Source organism: Sinohyriopsis cumingii, unplaced genomic scaffold (assembly GCF_028554795.1).
Source record: "Sinohyriopsis cumingii isolate HCF-2022 unplaced genomic scaffold, ASM2855479v2 utg003239l, whole genome shotgun sequence".
Taxonomy (NCBI): Eukaryota; Metazoa; Mollusca; class Bivalvia; order Unionida; family Unionidae; genus Sinohyriopsis; species Sinohyriopsis cumingii.
This window is the reverse complement of record NW_028316431.1, coordinates 37720-59385: the sequence shown is the minus strand read 5'-3', so window position 1 is coordinate 59385 and position 21666 is coordinate 37720. Positions and strand designations below refer to the sequence as shown.

The 21666-nt window shown below is 36.7% G+C and overlaps 1 protein-coding gene across 1 annotated transcript in view; it reads right to left on the bottom strand.

The window, feature by feature from the left end:
• Positions 1–1438, bottom strand: part of LOC149769839 (uncharacterized) — a 51122-nt gene extending 49684 nt beyond the window's left edge. Inside the window, exon 1 of the mRNA XM_089949754.1 lies at positions 1061–1438. Coding sequence (XP_089805880.1) covers positions 1061–1301 — 241 coding nt within the window. The 5' untranslated portion in view covers positions 1302–1438. The remainder of the gene's footprint in view (positions 1–1060) is intronic.
• Between the last annotated feature and the right edge of the window lie 20228 nt (positions 1439–21666).

Here is a 21666-nt window from a genome sequence, read left to right as displayed (position 1 = left end):
TCAACTAACCAGGAATGAGCTGAAATAAGCTGGCTAACTGCAACTTTCTAAAGTGGTGGATATCACCACAAATGTGTATTAGTGTGTGTGTGTGTGTGTGTGTGTGTGTGTGTGTGTGTGTTTATTGGTGAAAACCCTTAAAGACCCATGAGAGTGTCTTTTGACCTTCGACAGATATATGGAGATCGGCGATGGGGCTAGAAGGTCAGAGGAGGTTCGGAACATGGAACCATTAGCATTGACATACGTATTTTGTCACAGGCTCTGCAAGCCCAAGTTATGTGAAATACTCTAATACCGTAGTAAATTTAGAGTATGTGCACTTGGTTGTAGTGCCCCGTTTTAAGTAATTCTTAGATTTGTGTGATTACTTGTTAGATTATTGGAATTCGGCGCCATGGAAATATTCCTGGCCCAAACTAATGAGCTAATTAATAGGAGCAAACGTCACGGAGTGAAGTGTTAGTGTGTTTCCATGATGTCCTGGTTCACTAGTAGTGAATTCCGACCAAAACCGAATGAATGTCCCTGTCGTAAAATAGTACATATTAAAATCTAGTGGTATACATTGGTAGCGTGACTGCAAGGACAGTACTTACGGTATTAAACCGGTAAATTACACAAGGGCATAAATAAAAAGGGACTTGACAGACACCGTTTATGTCGCCATGTGGGCGAATATGGTGCAGTTATATCGGTGAAATGTGCCTGGAAAGCATACACTGACTGGCCTAAGGTGGCGGAGTTAAAATAGTTCCCATTGTTAGGGAGTACTCATATATGTTCTAAGGCGTGAACGGTTGGTGGTACGGAAACATAATGAAGCCAAAACACGCAGATGTACGGTTGATAGATAGTTGGCAGTTTGGTTTATCAGTGGTCTTGCATTAATTAGAGGAAAATTTAGGTATAGAACGGACAGGTCGGGCTTTCTCATTTACAACTGAGGTTGTATGGAAGTCTTTAGAAAGTCGGGGTAAACTTATGACTTCTAGCGAGAATCGCGCCAGGGTTTGACAACCGCTCCGTCAAGTAAATACCCGTGTGCGTGTAACAATACCTTTCTTTCCAAAGACAGTAGTCATCATGCCAACAAAAGTTTCATATCCAATGTAATCCTCCCTGTTTTTGTAACCACCACTCCATTTGGTGTAAGCGGCACCGTGGATCGACAGCCTGACCGCCCGGATGGTCAATGGTTCCAATACGTCCACTACCCAAACGCCGCAAACTATGTCCCCGGGGTGGTAGGCTTCCCTGTCACCGGTCAGGCTGAGCGCTATATTCTGTACCGCAGGCATGGGACTGCTTTACTGATACTCTGGGTCTTCTAATTGTTACTAATTTGCTTTGTGCCGAAACTATTCATTGTGTGTTACTTCGTATATCAATAGGTAGAGTGTATTTCCCAATCTCCCCGTATTTTTATCTCGCATCACTCTGGCGCGTGATAGATAAATATGACTATTTGAACAATAAGATAATGCGTCATTCTTTGTTGACAAACCAATATATCGGTCTAATCAACTGGTTTTAACACAATGAAGAGGACCATCAACCGCAATTATTCCCGTTCATCATTACTGTCACCGTACTCTGAATTGTTTTGTCTGTTCATCATGTTATCCATCATGTGACGTTGGAAACAGGTCATGAACCTTTTGTAGAACACTGTTGTGAATATTAGATTGCTCCAGCATCTGCCACGAAATATAAGTGACTAACATAGGTTTTAACGTCAAAGTAAACACACAACAGTCTCATTTTTCGTTCGCATGGATGATTATTTATGTCTTTCTTTATGTGCTGGAAAGGGGTTTCCATGAAAATGAATTGGGTATTATTTCAGTTTGAACAAAGTGTGGTGCGTACTTTACTACTCTGGCGGAGAACTTAGTACGTATACTTCTGGTGAAGATTTTGCATGCAAATCAAGTCATCAACGACAAACAAATGTCTTTCTGTGATAAGGAGGTTTCCCAATAATATGTTTCGTAAATTTATATAATGTTGACCAGTCAGCCACTAAAACTGATATAAAGTAACATACCGTCATTCCATAAAAAAGCGTTAATTTAATCTCTCTGAAAGTGAACAATGCTGGCATATATTCTTCTTTTTCTTCTTCTTCTTCTTCTTCTTCTTATTATTATTATTATTATTATTATTATTTTAGAGCAGTTGGTTTCATTAACTGTGTGTATTTTTGATACACAAAACTGAAAAAATATTGTGACAGAGAAAAGGCCTATGGCGACTGACCGTTTCCCATTTGGATTGACTACCAACACCTATAACGACTGACCAACACCTACTTCCAGTTCCTATTATGATTGACAAATACTATAGCAGTCTATGGGAATTAAACGTCAGAATGATACTAGGGATGTTCACGTTAAAGCGCGAAAAGCAAACACAAGAGTTCCACGAACGAATTGTGGGTATACTTTCAAGGAATAACGAGATGTCAACGTAACTTGAAGTTTTTACATTTCAGGAAATAATAGCACTGTCACTTTGGAAATGCCTTTTAACTGCAAACGAATATCTGCATTTTTCTTGTTTAGTCTTGTTCTTTGGTTTAATGTTATTCCATGATCGTTTGCATTCTGTGGTATAGTTCTCCTAGGCCTAAGTTCGAGCCACCTCGATGGCTCGGACTAAACACATCTGATTTTGCCATTACCAATCTCGACAATACTTCCTTTGGTACTCTGAAGTTCATCCACTCATAAAAATTTTGAGCCTTGTCCGCTACCTCTGCGAGGTGAAAAGTGTGATGTGAAGAATAGATTTTCCATATGTCTTGTCAAATGCATTGTTCAGTTGCCTGTCTTGTTGAATTTTGTCGATAACTGTTGAATGTGATAATTATGCCGGCGTTCTGAACTCGCTACAGACAGGAGACTTCACATTGTAGTGATTCAGGAATGGTCTCAAACGATCGTCTTCTTTGGCTGGGCACTCTCGTTTCACTTGGCACTGTCGTTTCACTGTCTCTAATAATGATTCCCTATATATCTAATTAAACACGCTTCTTTCTCTGGTGGTACTTCAGGCTTTAACTCTTTAAATTTGACAGTGTACATGTAAGCTTCGTTCAGATTTCTAGGAGTCACTTTTGGGTCTCTAAAATTGAAAATAATTTTCAGGAGGTACAGGGGGAACGTCCTTATTGATTGAAGAGCATGCTTGAAACAATAGTCGACGATTCTACATCTTGACGGGTTATCTTGAGGATAGGTGACATAACGGGGAAATGCACAACGAACCGAGCAATACATCACTGTGTATTCCTTAGAGTATATTTCTAAGCTCAGCAAAGGATGTGAATAAATTGGAGAGATCCAGTTGGCCGCCAGCTGACCTTCTGCATCTGAATCCTTCTCCGTACGAGTCGCTGATATCAGCACTAACAAAGGAATATGTTATTTTACAAGGACCATCCGGCACTGGGAAAACTTAGATAGGTCTGAAAATTGTAAAGGCATTGCTCAACAATGAAGATGTATGGCGCATTGATTCAAACGACATTAATAGTGATCATCGACCATTGTTAGCTGTTTGCTACACAAACCACGCGTTCGACCAGTTCCTCGAGGGAATCATTCATTTCCACAAAGGGAACATAGTACGTGTTGGAAGTCGTAGCTCCAGCAACGTGATGAAGGACTGCTCAATAAAGCAACTCAGAAATAACATGACAAATAAGATTCTTCTTGAAAACAAAGAAATTGCAAATAAATGTTGTTTTTTTTTAATTAGAAACACGATTAGATGCCATTGAAAATAGAATAAGGGAGACTGAGACTGGAATTCATCACGAGAATCTACTTCAACCCTTCATGGATAAGGCATATGTGCAGTTGACTGATGGTTTAAAAAAAAAACCTTCTGCGGGTATCCTCAGGTTATAAAAAAATACAGAATAAGTATTCCGTGATCGTCGAATGGCTGGGTCGGGGAAATGTTGCTCCAAACCTGCAAGTAACAGAAGCTAAAGAAACAAAAGACCAAAACCAAATGCCAAGCTGCAATCTCGAGCAACATAACTTAAGGATAGACGAACGACAACTCGATATGGATAAAGTTCATGTCATATTGGAAGAAAATGGTGGACACAAAAGGCAAATGGAGGATCAAATAGTCGTCGTGAACGACGTAGATGTAATACAGGCAGAGAGACTTCTTGATAATTGTGTCACTGCCTATGATAAACCTGACATGGCAAAGTCTCTTCGTGATGACGAATATGATTTACTGTATCGAACTGCTGTCACTCTTTCGATTGAAAACATCGATAAAGTACCTGCCAAAATGAAAACTGAGCATTGGGAAATAGTACGAAAAGCAGAAGACAAAAATAAAGAATCATGTCGGACGCGAATTATGTCTGACAGATATGATAAATAGTGCCGAAACAGATAGATTACAAAATCTCTGGACAATGTCTCACACCAAAAGATGGTGCCCTTATCGCTGGTGGATTTTCCTTTACAAAGACTATCTCTCGAAAAAAATAAATTCCGAAGATGATGATCGTGCTGCCGAGCGAAGCAAAGACGCCCTTATACAAGTGGATAAAGACATTTTGCGTCGTGCCACAGTAATTGGGATGACAACGACAGGAGCTGCTATGATTAAAAACGGCATGGAATGGAATAGTCTGCACTTGCAGCATAAAATGAGACCACAGATAGCTGACCTGGTTCTTAACATTTACGATCATCTTCAAGATCATGAATCAGTACAAAATCTTGAACCTATTAAGGGAGTGTCGTCCTGTGTGTATTTCATCAATCATACATATCCAGAGCAGCACGATGACGATTCGAAAAGTCATTCTAACACGTACGAAGCAGAGTTTACAGCATATTTTTGCAGGTACTTGCTCCAACAGGGCTATAAAACTTCCCAAATCACCGTTCTTACCTTGTATTCTGAACAACTTTATTGTCTGAAAAATGTCATGCCTAAAGACGTTTTTCAAGGGATTCGTGTCACCGTTGTTGACAATTACCAGGGAGAAGAAAATGATACTATCATCTTGTCTCTAGTTCGCAGCGACAAAAATGGAAAGATCGGCTTTGTAGGTGTTGAAAATAAGATTTGTGTGGCATTATCAAGAGCAAAGAAAGAATCATTATTATTAATAAGAAATTTTAATTTGCTCTCCAAATGTTCCAGCTTATGGAAGAAAATAGTGCAAGGCATGCGAAACAAGGGGTTACTTGGCCAAGGGTTAACGCTGTATTGCTAAAATCATCCAATAGATGCGACTATTACAGCCTTTACATCAACCGACTATTACAGCCTTTACATCAACCGACTTCAACGATGCTCCTATTCGTGTATGATGCGACTATTACAGCCTTTACATCAACCGACTTCAACGATGCTCCTATTCGTGTATGATGCGACTATTACAGCCTTTACATCAACCGACTTCAACGATGCTCCTATTCGTGTATGATGCGACTATTATAGCCTTTACATCAACCGACTTCAACGATGCTCCTATTCGTGTATGATGCGACTATTACAGCCTTTACATCAACCGACTTCAACGATGCTCCTATTCGTTTATGATCTTTCCACTTTGACAATTTGTTTACTTCTGTCACAATTGTGACAAGAACGTCGACACGTGGCAATTTGCACCAAAAGAATTAAAAGACTACAAAAGTAAGAATTTTAATGATAGTGAGTGGCAGGACTCTTTAATAATAGTGAGTGTTACTCTTTAATGATAGTGAGTGGTAGGACTCTATTGTAGAGCTCCCAGTTTTAAACGACCTCTGGATTAGGGCACGCAGGCAGATCAAATAACATTTTGGATCGGCCCATGTGGGGGGGGGGGGGGGGCCGGAGTTGATTGGTTGGTGCAAGACAACATTTTAAAGACTCCTGATTTTTAGGAGATAAAATAGTCGTAATTTATATTAACGTTAGAAGTCTGTAAATGCATGACAGATATGCCAGGAACACAACCGACAATATTCCCATCAATGTCATATTAAACATCTCGTTACAAACATAGGAATGAAATTTTAGGCGATACACATAAAATGTAGTTTTTTTAATTAAAAAAAATATTGACAAACTCCAATATGAGTTAGATTGTAACAGATGAATTTTGTAACATCAAGTGTTATTAAATTAAAGCTTTATAGAGTAATCTACGAAACATTCATAACCAAAAAGGCCAACCTATATGGGATATTACGAACGAAACGACCACCGAAACACACAACAAAACACAGAAGCGAACAGGTTACTGCGAGAAATTAATTATTCTATATTCGATTGTGATACTGTGTCCTACAATACAAAATTTTAACAGGGAATGAATGACGTTTATAAAGTGTAATGTTACTTTGTAACAAAAGTGTAATGTTACTTTGTAACAAACTTGTGTACTTGGTAATATAAAACTACTTAAACTACTTTGTGATAACGTGCTTTTCGTCCATTTATGTCTTGAGATATCTACTACCAGTTTTCACTTATCTCATTTAGAGTAGAAAATAAGTAGTTAGTGTGCGAATTATATCATTTAATTGTAATCAGTTTGTACCATTTGTGTGAGAAATTTATCACGCTCAGTTGTAATCAGTTTGTACCATTCGTGTGAGAAATTTATCACGCTCAATTGTAATCCGTTTGTACCATTCGTGTGAGAAATTTATCACGCTCAATTGTAATCCGTTAGTACCATTTTTGAGAGGGTTTTCTCACACTCAATTGCAATCCCTGAGTACCATTTATGTGAGGATTCTCTCATACTCAATTTTAATCCCTCAGTACCATTTTTGTGAGGATTCTCTCATACTCAATTTTAATTTCTCAGTACCATTTTGTGTGCGAGTTCTAAGAAAATAAATAAGTCCTTTTGTATCATTTATGTGAGTTTAATGACACTCACTGTGACTTCTGTATAAATCCCTTAGCGTCATTTAGTTCTGTTACATTAAATACATATCCCTTTGTGTCATTTATGTGAGAGTTCTATGACACTCATTGAGAGTTCTATGACACTCATTGTGACTTCTATGATACTCATTATAAATCCCTTAGTTTAGTTTAGTTTAGTTTAGTGATACTAAATATACATCCCTTCGTGTCATTTTTGCGAAGGTTCTCTGACAGTTCAATATAAATTTATTTAAGTCAATTAATTTGGAGTTCTACGACACTTCAATATAAATCATTTAGTGTCATTTATCTGAGAGTTCTAGGGCACTAAATATAAATACGTTAGTGCCATTTATGTGATTTCTCTGACACTTCAATATAGATTCCTTTGTGCCAATTATTTTAGAGTTCTATGACACTAAATATAAATCCCTTAGTGTCATTTATGTGAGTTCCCTGACACTTCAATAGAAATTCCGTTCAATAGACTCGAATGTAACAAATAAAGCGCTATTCATCAGGTTCGACCACTGCAAATATACGCATCACAAAATATAGATTTAATTACAAATTAAAAACTAATCACAAACACAAAGTACAAGAAATTGTCAGAATATGATAAAGAAATGGTATAAAGAACTGGAGACCAATATCATTACTAAATACGGATTACATGATACTAAGCAAGATAATTACTAACAGAGTACAAAACTGAATTGAAACTATTATAGACATTAATCAAAGCTGCGGGGGGAAGGTCGCAATATATTAAATAATACATTATCCATAGGGGCTGTGATTGAATATCTAGTAAGTAGAGGTGAAAAAGAAGTCATGATTCTATTCGATCAAGAGAAAGCTTTTGATAATATCTAGTAAGTAGAGGTGAAAAAGAAGTCATGATTCTATTCGATCAAGAGAAAGCTTTTGATAATATCTAGTAAGTAGAGGTGAAAAAGAAGTCATGATTCTATTCGATCAAGAGAAAGCTTTTGATAATATCTAGTAAGTAGAGGTGAAAAAGAAGTCATGATTCTATTCGATCAAGAGAAAGCTTTTGATAATATCTAGTAAGTAGAGGTGAAAAAGAAGTCATGATTCTATTCGATCAAGAGAAAGCTTTTGATAATATCTAGTAAGTAGAGGTGAAAAAGAAGTCATGATTCTATTCGATCAAGAGAAAGCTTTTGATAATATCTAGTAAGTAGAGGTGAAAAAGAAGTCATGATTCTATTCGATCAAGAGAAAGCTTTTGATAATATCTAGTAAGTAGAGGTGAAAAAGAAGTCATGATTCTATTCGATCAAGAGAAAGCTTTTGATAATATCTAGTAAGTAGAGGTGAAAAAGAAGTCATGATTCTATTCGATCAAGAGAAAGCTTTTGATAATATCTAGTAAGTAGAGGTGAAAAAGAAGTCATGATTCTATTCGATCAAGAGAAAGCTTTTGATAATATCTAGTAAGTAGAGGTGAAAAAGAAGTCATGATTCTATTCGATCAAGAGAAAGCTTTTGATAATATCTAGTAAGTAGAGGTGAAAAAGAAGTCATGATTCTATTCGATCAAGAGAAAGCTTTTGATAATATCTAGTAAGTAGAGGTGAAAAAGAAGTCATGATTCTATTCGATCAAGAGAAAGCTTTTGATAATATCTAGTAAGTAGAGGTGAAAAAGAAGTCATGATTCTATTCGATCAAGAGAAAGCTTTTGATAATATCTAGTAAGTAGAGGTGAAAAAGAAGTCATGATTCTATTCGATCAAGAGAAAGCTTTTGATAATATCTAGTAAGTAGAGGTGAAAAAGGAGTCATGCTTCTATTCGATCAAGAGAAAGCTTTTGATAATATCTAGTAAGTAGAGGTGAAAAAGAAGTCATGCTTCTATTCGATCAAGAGAAAGCTTTTGATAATATCTAGTAAGTAGAGGTGAAAAAGGAGTCATGCTTCTATTCGATCAAGAGAAAGCTTTTGATAATATCTAGTAAGTAGAGGTGAAAAAGAAGTCATGCTTCTATTCGATCAAGAGAAAGCTTTTGATAATATCTAGTAAGTAGAGGTGAAAAAGAAGTCATGATTCTATTCGATCAAGAGAAAGCTTTTGATAATATCTAGTAAGTAGAGGTGAAAAAGGAGTCATGCTTCTATTCGATCAAGAGAAAGCTTTTGATAATATCTAGTAAGTAGAGGTGAAAAAGAAGTCATGCTTCTATTCGATCAAGAGAAAGCTTTTGATAATATCTAGTAAGTAGAGGTGAAAAAGGAGTCATGCTTCTATTCGATCAAGAGAAAGCTTTTGATAATATCTAGTAAGTAGAGGTGAAAAAGAAGTCATGCTTCTATTCGATCAAGAGAAAGCTTTTGATCGGATAGCGTATGACTTCATTACAATAGTGTTAGAATCGAGTGGCTTTGATAAAAATATCATAAACTGGATAAAGGCAATGGATAAAAATATAATTTCAAAAATTGCTATAAATGTGGCAATTACTGAAGAAATCAAGATTAAAAGACCAGTTAGACAAGGTTGTCCCCTGTCTATGATATTGTATGTTATTGCCATAGAAGCACTAAATATTAATATAAAAATGAACACCAATATTTAAAAGATCAACTGCCAAATCTAAAAGGCGAATTTAAAACCAGAGATGGTTCATCATTCAAATATCTACAAGATGAATTCGTGCAGTTTGGGAAAGCTTTTGGGTCACTTAGAAATCACGACAAAACCGAAATACTACTAATAGGTAAATGAAGGGGTAAGCACCCCGGGTTAGCCCCCCCCCCCCCGATTTAATTAAGAACCATGTTAAAGCGCTAGGAATAATATATGGGAACAATGCTATCCAACCAAACTATCGTATAGTGGTAGAAGAACATAACAAACAATACACTATAGCAAAAACAAAGAGCATACATTGGACACCATTCATCCCTGGTAAGGATCACACTCTATAAGTAAGCTCCGAAACCAGCCAGGGTTGAAGAGCTATTATAACATTCGAATAGGAAGGTTACAAAACCCTAATCAAAATTCATAAACGTTTTACAAAATTCCGTTTCAATCCTCACAAACACGATGCACACTATGGGGGAAACAGGTACACATAAAAACCATTTCAACTTTCGGCAATAGGTGGTCCTCTCTATGATGGTGTCTGAGAGGTTGACAACACCAATAAAAGCAAATAAAGCGCCATTCATCACTCTGTAGTATTTCCTGCACAATTTGATATAATTTTTAACAAGTGTAACAATGCTTGGTAATAGCACTATTTTATTATACACACGATTTATATGTGTCTCGTTGTTCTTTTGATTAAGTAATGTATTATGTTTATTCACTGAAATTCAGTTTCTGCTATCTCCCGAATAGGAAGGAAATATGGAAATGATAATTAATATGGTACATGTAGATCATCTTTCGATACTGCTGTGCTGTTCTTAAATTGCCTTTGTAAAATTATTGTTTTCATAGAACTTTATTGCCAAAATTGACCAGATGTTTTGTTTAAGGTGTTTGTAATCATGATCATTTGTATTGTTGTTGTTATTATTCTAGTTGTTATTATTTGTTTGTTGTTGTTGTCATTATTATCATTATTATTATTAGTAGTAGTAATAGTAGTAGTAGCAGTAGTAGTAGTATTGTTATTATTGTTGTTGTTTTGTTGCTGTTATTATTTTTATTGTTAGTAGTAGGAGTATTGTTATTGTTGTTGTTTTTGTTGCTGTTATTGTTATTATTATTATTATTATTATTATTATTATCCTTACTCTTGAGTGTTGAGCAAAGATATAGTAACTGTCCCTGTTCATTACTCAGCCGATCTGTTTATTTGTCTTTCCTTCCAAAACCAAGCTTGCAATTGCTTCTCCTAACTGCTTGAAATATTTTATTAGACTTTGTTGACTAAATATCAAATACGTTGTAGCTATGGATGTGAAATAACGTTTTTCTTCTTCTTTGCTTGAATTTTGTAAAATATATTTGAAAATGATCAAAGCTAGGGCGGGGTGTAGTGTTTGGTGAAGTAAAATTTTAGAAAGAAGCTTGTCATCGCTTCTCTTCCAACTTGATAGTAGGATTTTATGGAAACTCTGTAAGTTTAAATATGTGATAGACATAAATGCGCAACAATAAATTACTTTTTCTTGCCACAAGGGTTGCCTGAAATATTGCAGAGAAAGGGTATCTCGAGAGAAGTTTCAGAAAGAAGCTTTATGTATTATATTAAACTTTATATGGTAAATAAATCATTGATGTAAACTTGAGCAATGTATTTTTTTTCCCTTTTTCCCTTTTTTGTATTTGCCTTCAATGAAAAGAGGGATTGCAAGAATCAAGCAATATATGCTTGCCATCCCTTGCTATCCTTGTCATTGCTTGTCGTTTAAGGAAACGTTACATGCCGAATACGTGACTGTGCACATGCGCAACAGGAATTTTCTTTTTTCTTTGCTCAACTATTATTGAAAATTTTTGAACAATGTATATTTAGAGATTTTAGGAATAGGTTTTCTTTAGCTTTTCCTTTTCTAAACTTTGTAGGCTGTTTTAAGTTTTATACTCAGATTTATTGTTTTGATAAATCTCACAAATTGACGAAGAAAATGGAAATTTTGAGACCTCAGTTACTGAATGAAGCTTGCGATTGCTTCTCTAAAATGTGTGGACAGATTTTACTAAGGTTTGGTTGGTTTAATCAGTCTGAACAGATTTTGCTAAAGTTTGGTAGGTTTGATTAGTCTAGACAAGTTTTGCTAAGGTATGGTACGTTTTGTCAATGGCTGTAAAGATATGAAGTTTTTGTTTTCTTTCTAAAATGTCTTGACAGATGTTACTAAAGTTTGCTAGATTTAATCAATGGCTGTACAGATAATGGTTTACTTTTTCCGGTGACCTTTTCTTGAGTACATTTTAATAAATATTCAAAATAGGAATATTTTGAAAAATAGGAGTTTAAAATGTGCAAGATTTTTTTATCACTTCTGTTAAACTGTAAGAAGGGTTTGACAGAAGTTATGAAATGAAAAGAAACTACAAATGTTCCATATATTAATATATACGAGGTTGAAGATACCAAAAACAGAGCTATGCATGCATAAACGTGATATTAGACTAGGAATTTCAATTGTGCTACATAATTTCTGAGGCAAATGTGATAAGCATATATGTGACATCACTTACAGTTGGTTTATGATGATGATGATGATGATGATGATGATGATGATGATGATTATTATTATTCTTATTATTATTATTATTAGTAGTAGTAGTAGTAATTGTAAGTGGTCATAATTAATATATAACTCTTGTGTTAACTAACCAGTGTTTTATTGATAGGGATCGTATCCGATAAAGACCATTTTCTCACATTCGTCATAATCTGCAAATACATGTACTTATTGAAAGCTAGATGTAGCCAATGTCGCCTTCCACTGAGCTCCCTTTGGTTATTCATTCACGAATTTCGAAATAGATGTGGGGGGGGGGTGGGTGTCGGAAATTATGGACGGAAAATGTTTGGAATAGCACGTACTCTTTGTGGATGGCACGTACTCTTTGTAGACCTTACCTTTATTTAAGGAGAAATAGATGAAATTGCTGGTAAGGGTGCAATCCCTACTTCATTCTAATACAGATTCCGGTACAATAAAGTGTATATTATTTTCTCCAACCGTCCATTTCATCGCCTACCCAGCAGCCTGCGCCGAGTCTTTGCCGTAGCTTTATCATTTTTTAAAAGAGGCATTTGATTGTTTTTATAAAAATGGTTTATGGTTGAAAATAGTAGACAAATTGAAAATGGTAACATATGAAATGTACTTCGTTCTTGTACAGTTTAGATCAGTCCTGTGTTTCACAATTGGAGGACTCAAGGTGCTTGTTTTAATTACGGATTAGGTATGCTACAAGGTGAAGTTTTGTCTCAGGTATTTTTTTCTTTATTTCTTGGAGATCTGAAAATATCATTCGAATCTACAGGGATATCTGTATCGAGTTGGGCGAGTTGTCTTTATTTTTATTACTCTTTGTTTACGAGTTTGATGTGTTCTGGTAACGAACATGTTGACAATATTTACGATATTTCCATTAGCTTTTCAAAAAATGCTAGTGTGCTATAGGTCATATGGATGTATATAAAGAGGATTTGTAAACAAAGTTTTCATTCCTTTGTTATGACCAGTGTGTGGAATAATTTATACTTGTGTTCATGTATAATTTGAGAGGAACCATTTTTAAAAATTTATTCATAGGAATTACAAAGTGCTCATTGTAAACGAAACATTTAAAATAAGATATTATTATTATTATTATTATTATTATTATTAGTAGTAGTAGTAGTAGTAGTAAGAGGAGGAGGAGGTGGTAGAGTAGCAGTAGTAAATAAAGTAATTTATTTTAAAGATTGTTTATATTGTTCTTCCTCTCCTTTCCAGCTTTGTTGATAATTATTTTAGAGTTTCTGTTTACAGCTGAACACATCAGTTGATTACTATGCATTATTTGTTGTATGTACTGCATATATATGTGCATACTTATGTACAGAAAATAAAAAACTATTGAATTTAATGATGTAGTTGTATATATGAACATGTTCTTCTTTGCCTTAAGGACTCAATCATGTTGCACTTATAACTTTATGTAACCAGTTTTCGAGAGATGATGATGATGATGATGATGATGATGATGATGATGTAGTAAACAAATTGACACTTATTGCTTATTTCTTCCTAATTCAAGCAAGTTATCTGATTGTTGAATTTCTTGTAAAATTTGGATTACTTCCGCATAAATACACGTGTATTATTATAATGTATGGTATGCTTCCCTGGATAAATACTCAGTACTTACTCAATGCTTGGGTATCTATTACTTATAAGTCTTCTTCAAAACTTTTACTCCAAACACCCTTTATTCTTCTGACTTGTTGTTGGTACTTTTGGTAATTTTCTTGCCAAAATGAACGAAATTTGGCTCAAATACACTTTATATTACCAATGGTGTTAGATTTTTTATGTGTAATATGAAACAAATAGAAATGCATTCATGAAAGAAAATGTCTCACTGGTGTCCTACTTTGTTGAGATGGTGTTTAATTGAAACACGTCAAAAACACACAGTTGCACAAATGTGGAAAACAATTCCCAGAAATCAAAGAAAATACAATGCAAAACGTGTCCACAACACCAGAAGCGAGAAATATGAGGCAGAGTGATATAACTTTGTTGGGAGGCGTTATCCTCAACAAGATGCATCCATGCATGTCGATAAATGACAATGTAGGTAATAATACCCCCCAAAAAACAGATCTGACATAAACTTAACCAAAGTCACTGACAGATGAAAACAGGTCGGTGGCTTGACCTTGATTTGATAGTGCTGTGCTCACCACGACGCTCCACACAGACACGCACACGGACAAATCTCCATCACTTTGCCGGAAACAACACCCTGAAATTGAGATACAAGGGCAAATAATGATGTGACGTACGTACGAAAGAAGAGATAATATACTAAATGTACCACACACACACTTTTCTTTTCGTTCACGACTTATAAGGGGAATAAAACACCATAATCTTTATCACAGAGCACCAATGTACCGCCACTCCATTTTTACCTGACCCCGAAGCGTGCATGATAAATTGACCGAAATGCAAACGGAATTCGAGTCTTTGAAATTTTAGGTACTGCTCAAAATGGTCAATGTTTCTGATAAGGTGCGACGATGCATCCGCATACAAAGTTGATTGACTGCTGATATTATTGCTACGGAAACTAACGTAATGCAAAACTTAAATGGAGTCTTTGGTGCATGAAACATGGGTCATTGTGACATAATTAAAGAAGGATGACATTATAACCACTTAAATGAATCGATACACAAAGTTGTATGCCATAAGCAAGAAACAAACCATAACGCAAAATTGAAGTCGCTCAAGCCTGAAAATTTTGGTCACAGTGACCAACTATATATTAAGCTGCAAAACAGCTGGGGTTCAAAGTATTTGTGAAACTGATCTAAATGCTAAAGGTTAAAGCACGAATTATAGTTCACAGTGACCAATACGCATAGGCATATAAGTTGCACAACCTTGCGTATCGAGAACCTCACCTAAACGCAAAACTTAACTGAAATAACTGAATCACAAAGTGTAGTTCACAATGAAAAAATGAAGGAAGGTGATATACTCAAGAAGACGAAGCTACATACCAAACTGCATGTCTGTGGGCGAACAAATCCTACGAAACTAACACACCCAAAAAATAACAGAAGTCATGGGGAAATATTGTCACTGAGACCGCTTTTTTGGTAGGGTGATACAATGTACTCACGGAGATACATCCACATACCAAGCTGCATGGCACTGAGGCACACTAAGCATATAAAACCAACATAAATGCAAAACTTCACAATGTTAGCTGGAGCATGAAAATGTCAGTGTCCGAATTTTCATAGGGTGACGTTCACCAACTCTTCTACATTACATCCATCCTTCACGTTTCCTGGGGCAAACGATGCCTGAGAAATTGATATAACGCAAAACAAAAATGTTGGAGCAATAAAATTAGGTTATGCATACATACATACATACATACATACATACATACATACATACATACATACATACATACGTACGTACGTACGTACGTACATGCATGCATGCATGCATGCATGCATACATACATACATACATACGTACATACATACATACATGTTAATAACATGTGGGGGACCCGAGTGGCCGAGTGGTCTAAAGCGCTCTCCGTTACGGATCACTGCCATCTCTGTGGGTTCGAGTCTCGGATTCGGCCAATGTGGGTATGTGAGAAAGCTTGCCAGTAGCTTCTCGTGGGTCGGTGGTTCTCTCCGGGGTTTTCCCGGATTCTTCATCCACCATTAATACTGGCCGCCATGTATAGCCTATCGTGTGCTGAAAAATGGCGTTAAACCCCACAACAACAATAACAACAACAACAACAACAATAACGTGTATAGAATGCTCAACATAGGACGGTCAATGTATAAACTTATACATTTAACAGTATGTATGTATGTATGTATGTATGTACGAATACAATAGAGACATATACATAGAGACATGGTTAGAAACGGGGTTAGAGACATAGACACAGACATATCTGCATAAATCTATTAAACAAACAACTATTCAACGGATTAAAACATTTTAGGCAATAGAGAACAGGCATCTTTTCCAGACAATTGAGTGGCCCTGAAAAGGGCCTTTTGGGTTTTTTCTTCTTCTACTACTGTCTCTGTTCTCTTCTTCTATTCCGCCAGTTCCTTATCGTCTTCACTAAATTTGTCTTCTTCTTCTCATCCTGTTCCTCTTCCTATTCCTCCTTCTCCTATTCCTCCTATTTTTCCTTTTCATTTTCTTCCTCTTTCATTATTTTTCAAGCTTTTTCTAATCTGTTCTTTTACCTCCTGATCCTCCTTTTCTTCTTTTTCCTGTTTGATGAGTTCCTTTAGTCTTTATTTTGCCTTCCTGAAATTGTTGATTTCCATGTTGACTCTGTGGGTGCTATAAGATCCATACTGCAACCTTTCTATCATTTCCTCCACCATCCTCAAATCATTCAGTACCCCTTGCAAGTATGCTTTATATAGCTCAAACACGGGCGTGAAGGAAACATCCCCTCATACTAACTACACATATCACATACCATATAACCCACAGAGATTAGAGTGCTAACCTAAAACTAATTTTTATGCTAATCAACACACTAATACCAACAACTAAGTTTTTACTTCCAAATAACACATAGTGGAGAAGGAAATCATCTACAATCACTCCAGACAAGTGAACTACTCTTTATAATTACACTATTTTACTTTCACATAAACCAAACACTCATGAGAGTAGGGACAAGGGTTTTGTTATGGTAAAATAGACACACACACACGCATACAAATACACAATCATACACACACACAATCACACCTAAGGATTTAGTGTTTATATTTACACTACTCCACTTCGACACAAAACAATTACTCATGAGTGTAGGGATATGGTTTTTTTTATAGGAAAAATGACACACACACATACACATACACACAAACACACACTCTCTCTCTCTCTCACACACACACACACACACACACTACCAACAAACACTAATATATTTGGCAACTTGATCAGTCTCTCTTTCCTAGAGATCTGGTTAGCCATGAGAAGGGCTGTGTTTTTTTGTGAGCTCCAAATGCACCTGCTTAATGATTATACCTTCCAGGCCGGACACCACACATGTAAGGCCGATTCCAATCCTGCTCCCAATTTGTGCGTGTGGTTGGGAGCGCAGATGGCTGATGAGTGGCATCATCATCCCAGTTCTCATTTTGAGGGATAGTGAAGATTTCTCTCCTTCTCCTATTTCACACCAGTGGAAGCTTTGGTCTCCTTACTTCCTGCGGCCCCCACTCTTGCCTCTGCCTCTCCAATTCTTCGTTACAGATCTCTGTCTGTGGGACCACTGGTCTCTGTGCTGATAGTGGCTGTGGTTCTTGGCGCTGTTTAGTTGTCCTCACCATTGACTTGACTTCACAGCTCTGTCTTATCAGGTGAGGCAGGAGCATTTCTTTCTTTTCCGATTCTTTCTTTTTCTTCTTCTTCAAGCGTGGCACTTTCTTCTATAGCCTCCATGGTCAGCTCATCCAGCAGGGCATACTCCAGGTGTACCTGAAGCTCAATCAATTTGGCTATTCTGCTCATGGTGAATGTTGAATGTTGACTAGTCAACGATGGGTAGCCACACTGATGATGACGATGATTAGATTGCATTAGCGTCGCTTGCGAACATCGTGCATGAGCGACGGTTTAAATTCTGCAATAGCGGACTAATTAATTGTTCGTGGTGGACGGAAGAAGACCTCATTCCACACCGCATTTATGCACACAGAGTGCGCTTTTTTCTTGTGTCCGATTTTGGATCAATTAAATCCCAGGGAACAGACGACGAGCACCCATGCTCATCGTTATGAAGTCTGCATCTACTGTTTTGCTTATTGAGGGAATATACACCACTCTTAGCTCCACCTCGGTACCGTGATGACACGCTCATCGGGGTAGTAGGTTTAATGTGTGCATAGCACACTATTTGATTCAATGTCTGGACGAGGGTGGGGGGCAGGGATATAGTTAGAAGGGAGCCATTCTAACTTCCATGGCTAATTTAGATCCCAGTTTCCGAAAGACAGAAATGGAATCTTGCAGAATTTTGAACAAATGTATCTGTGCTGTTGGATATAGGAGAAAGAAAGAATGGATTAAAGTTTTTTGAAGTGGGTAATGTGTGTGTGTGTGTGTGTGTGTGTGTTTGATCTGGATTTTTAACGTAGCTTCAACAATTTTTCAGTCATATCGCTACGATGTCTGCAGTGTGACAGTTTATAGTGATGTCTAGCACTGGGGCATCCTGCCGCAGACATGTAGCATGATGTCCCAACCAGTCACATTATCCTGACACCAGGCCGACCAGTCCTAACAGTAACCTCTTAATGCTGAGCGCCAAGCGAGGCAGCCGTTAGTACCATTTTTGTAAGTCTTTGGTATGACTCGGCCGGTGATCGAACCCACGACCTGCCACATCCGAGGCGCACGCTCTAACTACTAGGTCACTGGAGCGGTCTTGAAGTGGGTAACAAATCCTACTTTATTTTGGTTGGGTTTTATTTATGACGTCTGATAGTCAGGGTTTCTATATGAATAAGTAAGGTTATTTTCCGCCTTGTGAAGAGGTCCTGATGACATGGATGTTTAGTCACCTTATATAATTAATTTGGGGCCTTACATCCTATGAATAATTTAGATGCCGCATTGTGCGGCGGGACCTGATGGCCATCGGAATTTTGACCACCTTATAGTTCTAATTTAGGGATCCCGGATACATTATTTAAAGTATTATTTCTGGGTCATTGCCACTTGTGCGGCTGGGCCTGATAGCCATCGTATTTGTTTACCACCTTATAGTTCTAATTTAGGGATTCCGGATAAATTATTTAAAGTATTATTTCTGGGTCATTGCCACTTGTGCGGCTGGGCCTGGTGGCTAGGATGAAGCCATCTTATAATTTCTAATATTTATGGACCAAGTAATTGAAATGAATATATAATATATATTACACCACTTCTTTTGGAGCTGAATGATGAGAGATGGATGAGAGAGAGAGAGAGAGAGAGAGAGAGAGGTTTTTAGTAAGTAATAAAAGGCATTGAATCTCTATGGTCATGGAAAGTTAGGATAAATTACTTGTGACTCAATTGCATTTCCAGTGCAGTTATACCATTATTATATATAATTATCCTACGCTCCTATAAATGTATACCGCCTGTGGGTTTAAATAGTTTAATTTGCATGGCTTTTATATAATTGATTATTTAATCATTAGCAGGGCCTAATGGTTTTGTTTTAACCACCTTCTTTTTCTTAATTCTAATAATTCAAGAGCCTTAATAATTGCCACTCTTGCAATGTTAGAGCAATAAATATCTAATACTATTTGGTCCACCTTGTGTGTGTGTGTGTGTGTGTGTGTGTGTGTCTATGTGGACTGATGGCTTGGGTTATTGTCCACCCAATAATTATTAAATTGGGGCCCTATATAAGTACTGATATTGATTTATCTTGGTACCTTGTGTGGCTGGCTATATCAGTCCTGGGCCTAGACTGATTTATTATATTTTACTTCGTGTCTTCAAATATGTTACTGCTATTATTTATTTCATCATGTTGTTAATAGTTTCAAATTCTAATTTTTTAAAAATTTATCTAGATGTTTAAAATACCCACCAGCGGATCGTCAAAATCTGGTGTTTAGTGCTATACCCTAATTTATTTATATATCTCATTAAATATTGTTACTAATGTTAATTATGGGTATATAAGTAGTGTATGTGGCCTATCCCTACTTGCATTGCCTAATATTAATTAATTTGGACCCGTCACTACTGCCATTGTTAAGTCGAGTGTTTGTAGCCACACCATGGCGCAGGGGTGAAGGTCTGTCTCAATCGATATAGGTTCCGCCATATGCGTACCGGCATAACACCACTCCCCTATGCGGCGGGTCTCCAGCTTTTCCTGTATTTCTTGATACATTTGTCCTGCATCCCACTATAAGGCCCCTGCGCTCTCACTAGTTGACTTTTATTAAATATTGCTAATACAGTAAATTATAGGTATATAGGTAGTGTATATGGTCTATTACCACGTGCATTGCCTAATATTTATTTACTTGAATCTGTCACTGCTGCCATTGCGTAGTCGTGTGTTTTTAGTCACAACATGACGCATGTCTGTCTCAGTCGGATTGGGGGTCTGCTGTATGCGCACCGGCATAACATCACTCCCTTATGCGACTGGTCTCCAGCTTTTCCAATATCTTGACCCCCCCCCCCCCACACACACACACACATAGAAAGGCTCCTGCGCTGCCACCAATCGTCTTTTACATGTATTTCCTAATTTCTTAATATATATTTATTACAGCTGCATTGCTTGCTGAATTGGAAGATAGTTTGTTGTACGGAATAATAGTAACAATGATCCTTAATCGTCACATAGACGTTAGCGGAACTAATAATGATCCTGTCACTACTGCCATAGCCTCAGGAGATATAGGGTCTATTAAAATTATCACTGCATTGTTTATTGGTTGTATTAATTTAACTTTTCTAATGAATGGGGTGGAGGTAATTGACAAGTGGTAACTGGATTAGATTTTTTCCTTCTTTACCAATTTCTTTTAGGAAGTATAACATATTATTATATGTCGAATTGATGTAAGGGTTTCTGAGCTCTAGGAATTCCGGGTAGATGTTGGGGTTCTTATGTTTGTTTGCTTGGTCCTAAAGCGTTCCCATTGTTTACCCACGGTGACACTTATTTGTGGTCGCACCGTCTCTGCTGCTATAAATGTGTGAGTAATTAAATCATTATTATATCATTCTCGCAACCAAATATTTTATCAAGACCTATACGATATCGTGATCGAGGGTCATGTAAATGTATTGTTATAAATCCGCGTGGAACAGGTTGTGTTTTTGAAAAGAAGATTTTGAATATAATCATGTTCATATCCCTACTACACCAAGTCTGATTAATATTTCGCAGAGTATGTGTATCGACTCCATTAAATACAACTAAAATATTGCAGTTATCGCTGATCAATTTAGGTATTTGTGTATATCGCTGAGTAACATAAATCACTTCAGTATTTGTATGTCTGCCTCGAGGAAATATTCTAGCTGGATTTGATTGTTTATCCAGCATTACAACATCGTATACCACGAGATTATTAATCAATCCATCGATGTCTTCTACAGATGGGGCTTCGTCAATATCGGTGATAAAATTAATAATATTCTTACCGTCCTTGTCCAATAATTTTGCGTTTTCATTAAAATTGTTAAGTACTTCGTAACATCTCTGATCGTCAACTGACGGAGATACTTAATACAACTTATCCCATTTGAGCCATCTCATTGTCAGATTAAGTAGTAATTGCGTCTTCCCAGACCCATATGGACCTATGATAATTGCTCCGATAGAATTTGGTAGCGCTGGATGATGTTTGACTGGGTCTTGTTTTTGTGTCGCTGAGACATCGATGACATCCATGTTATACAATTATAACAAATAATATGGATTTATATTGTGTTCAACGTAGAGCAGTGCTGTCCAACCTTTTTGACACCATGGGCCACTTAAAAAAATTTTTCT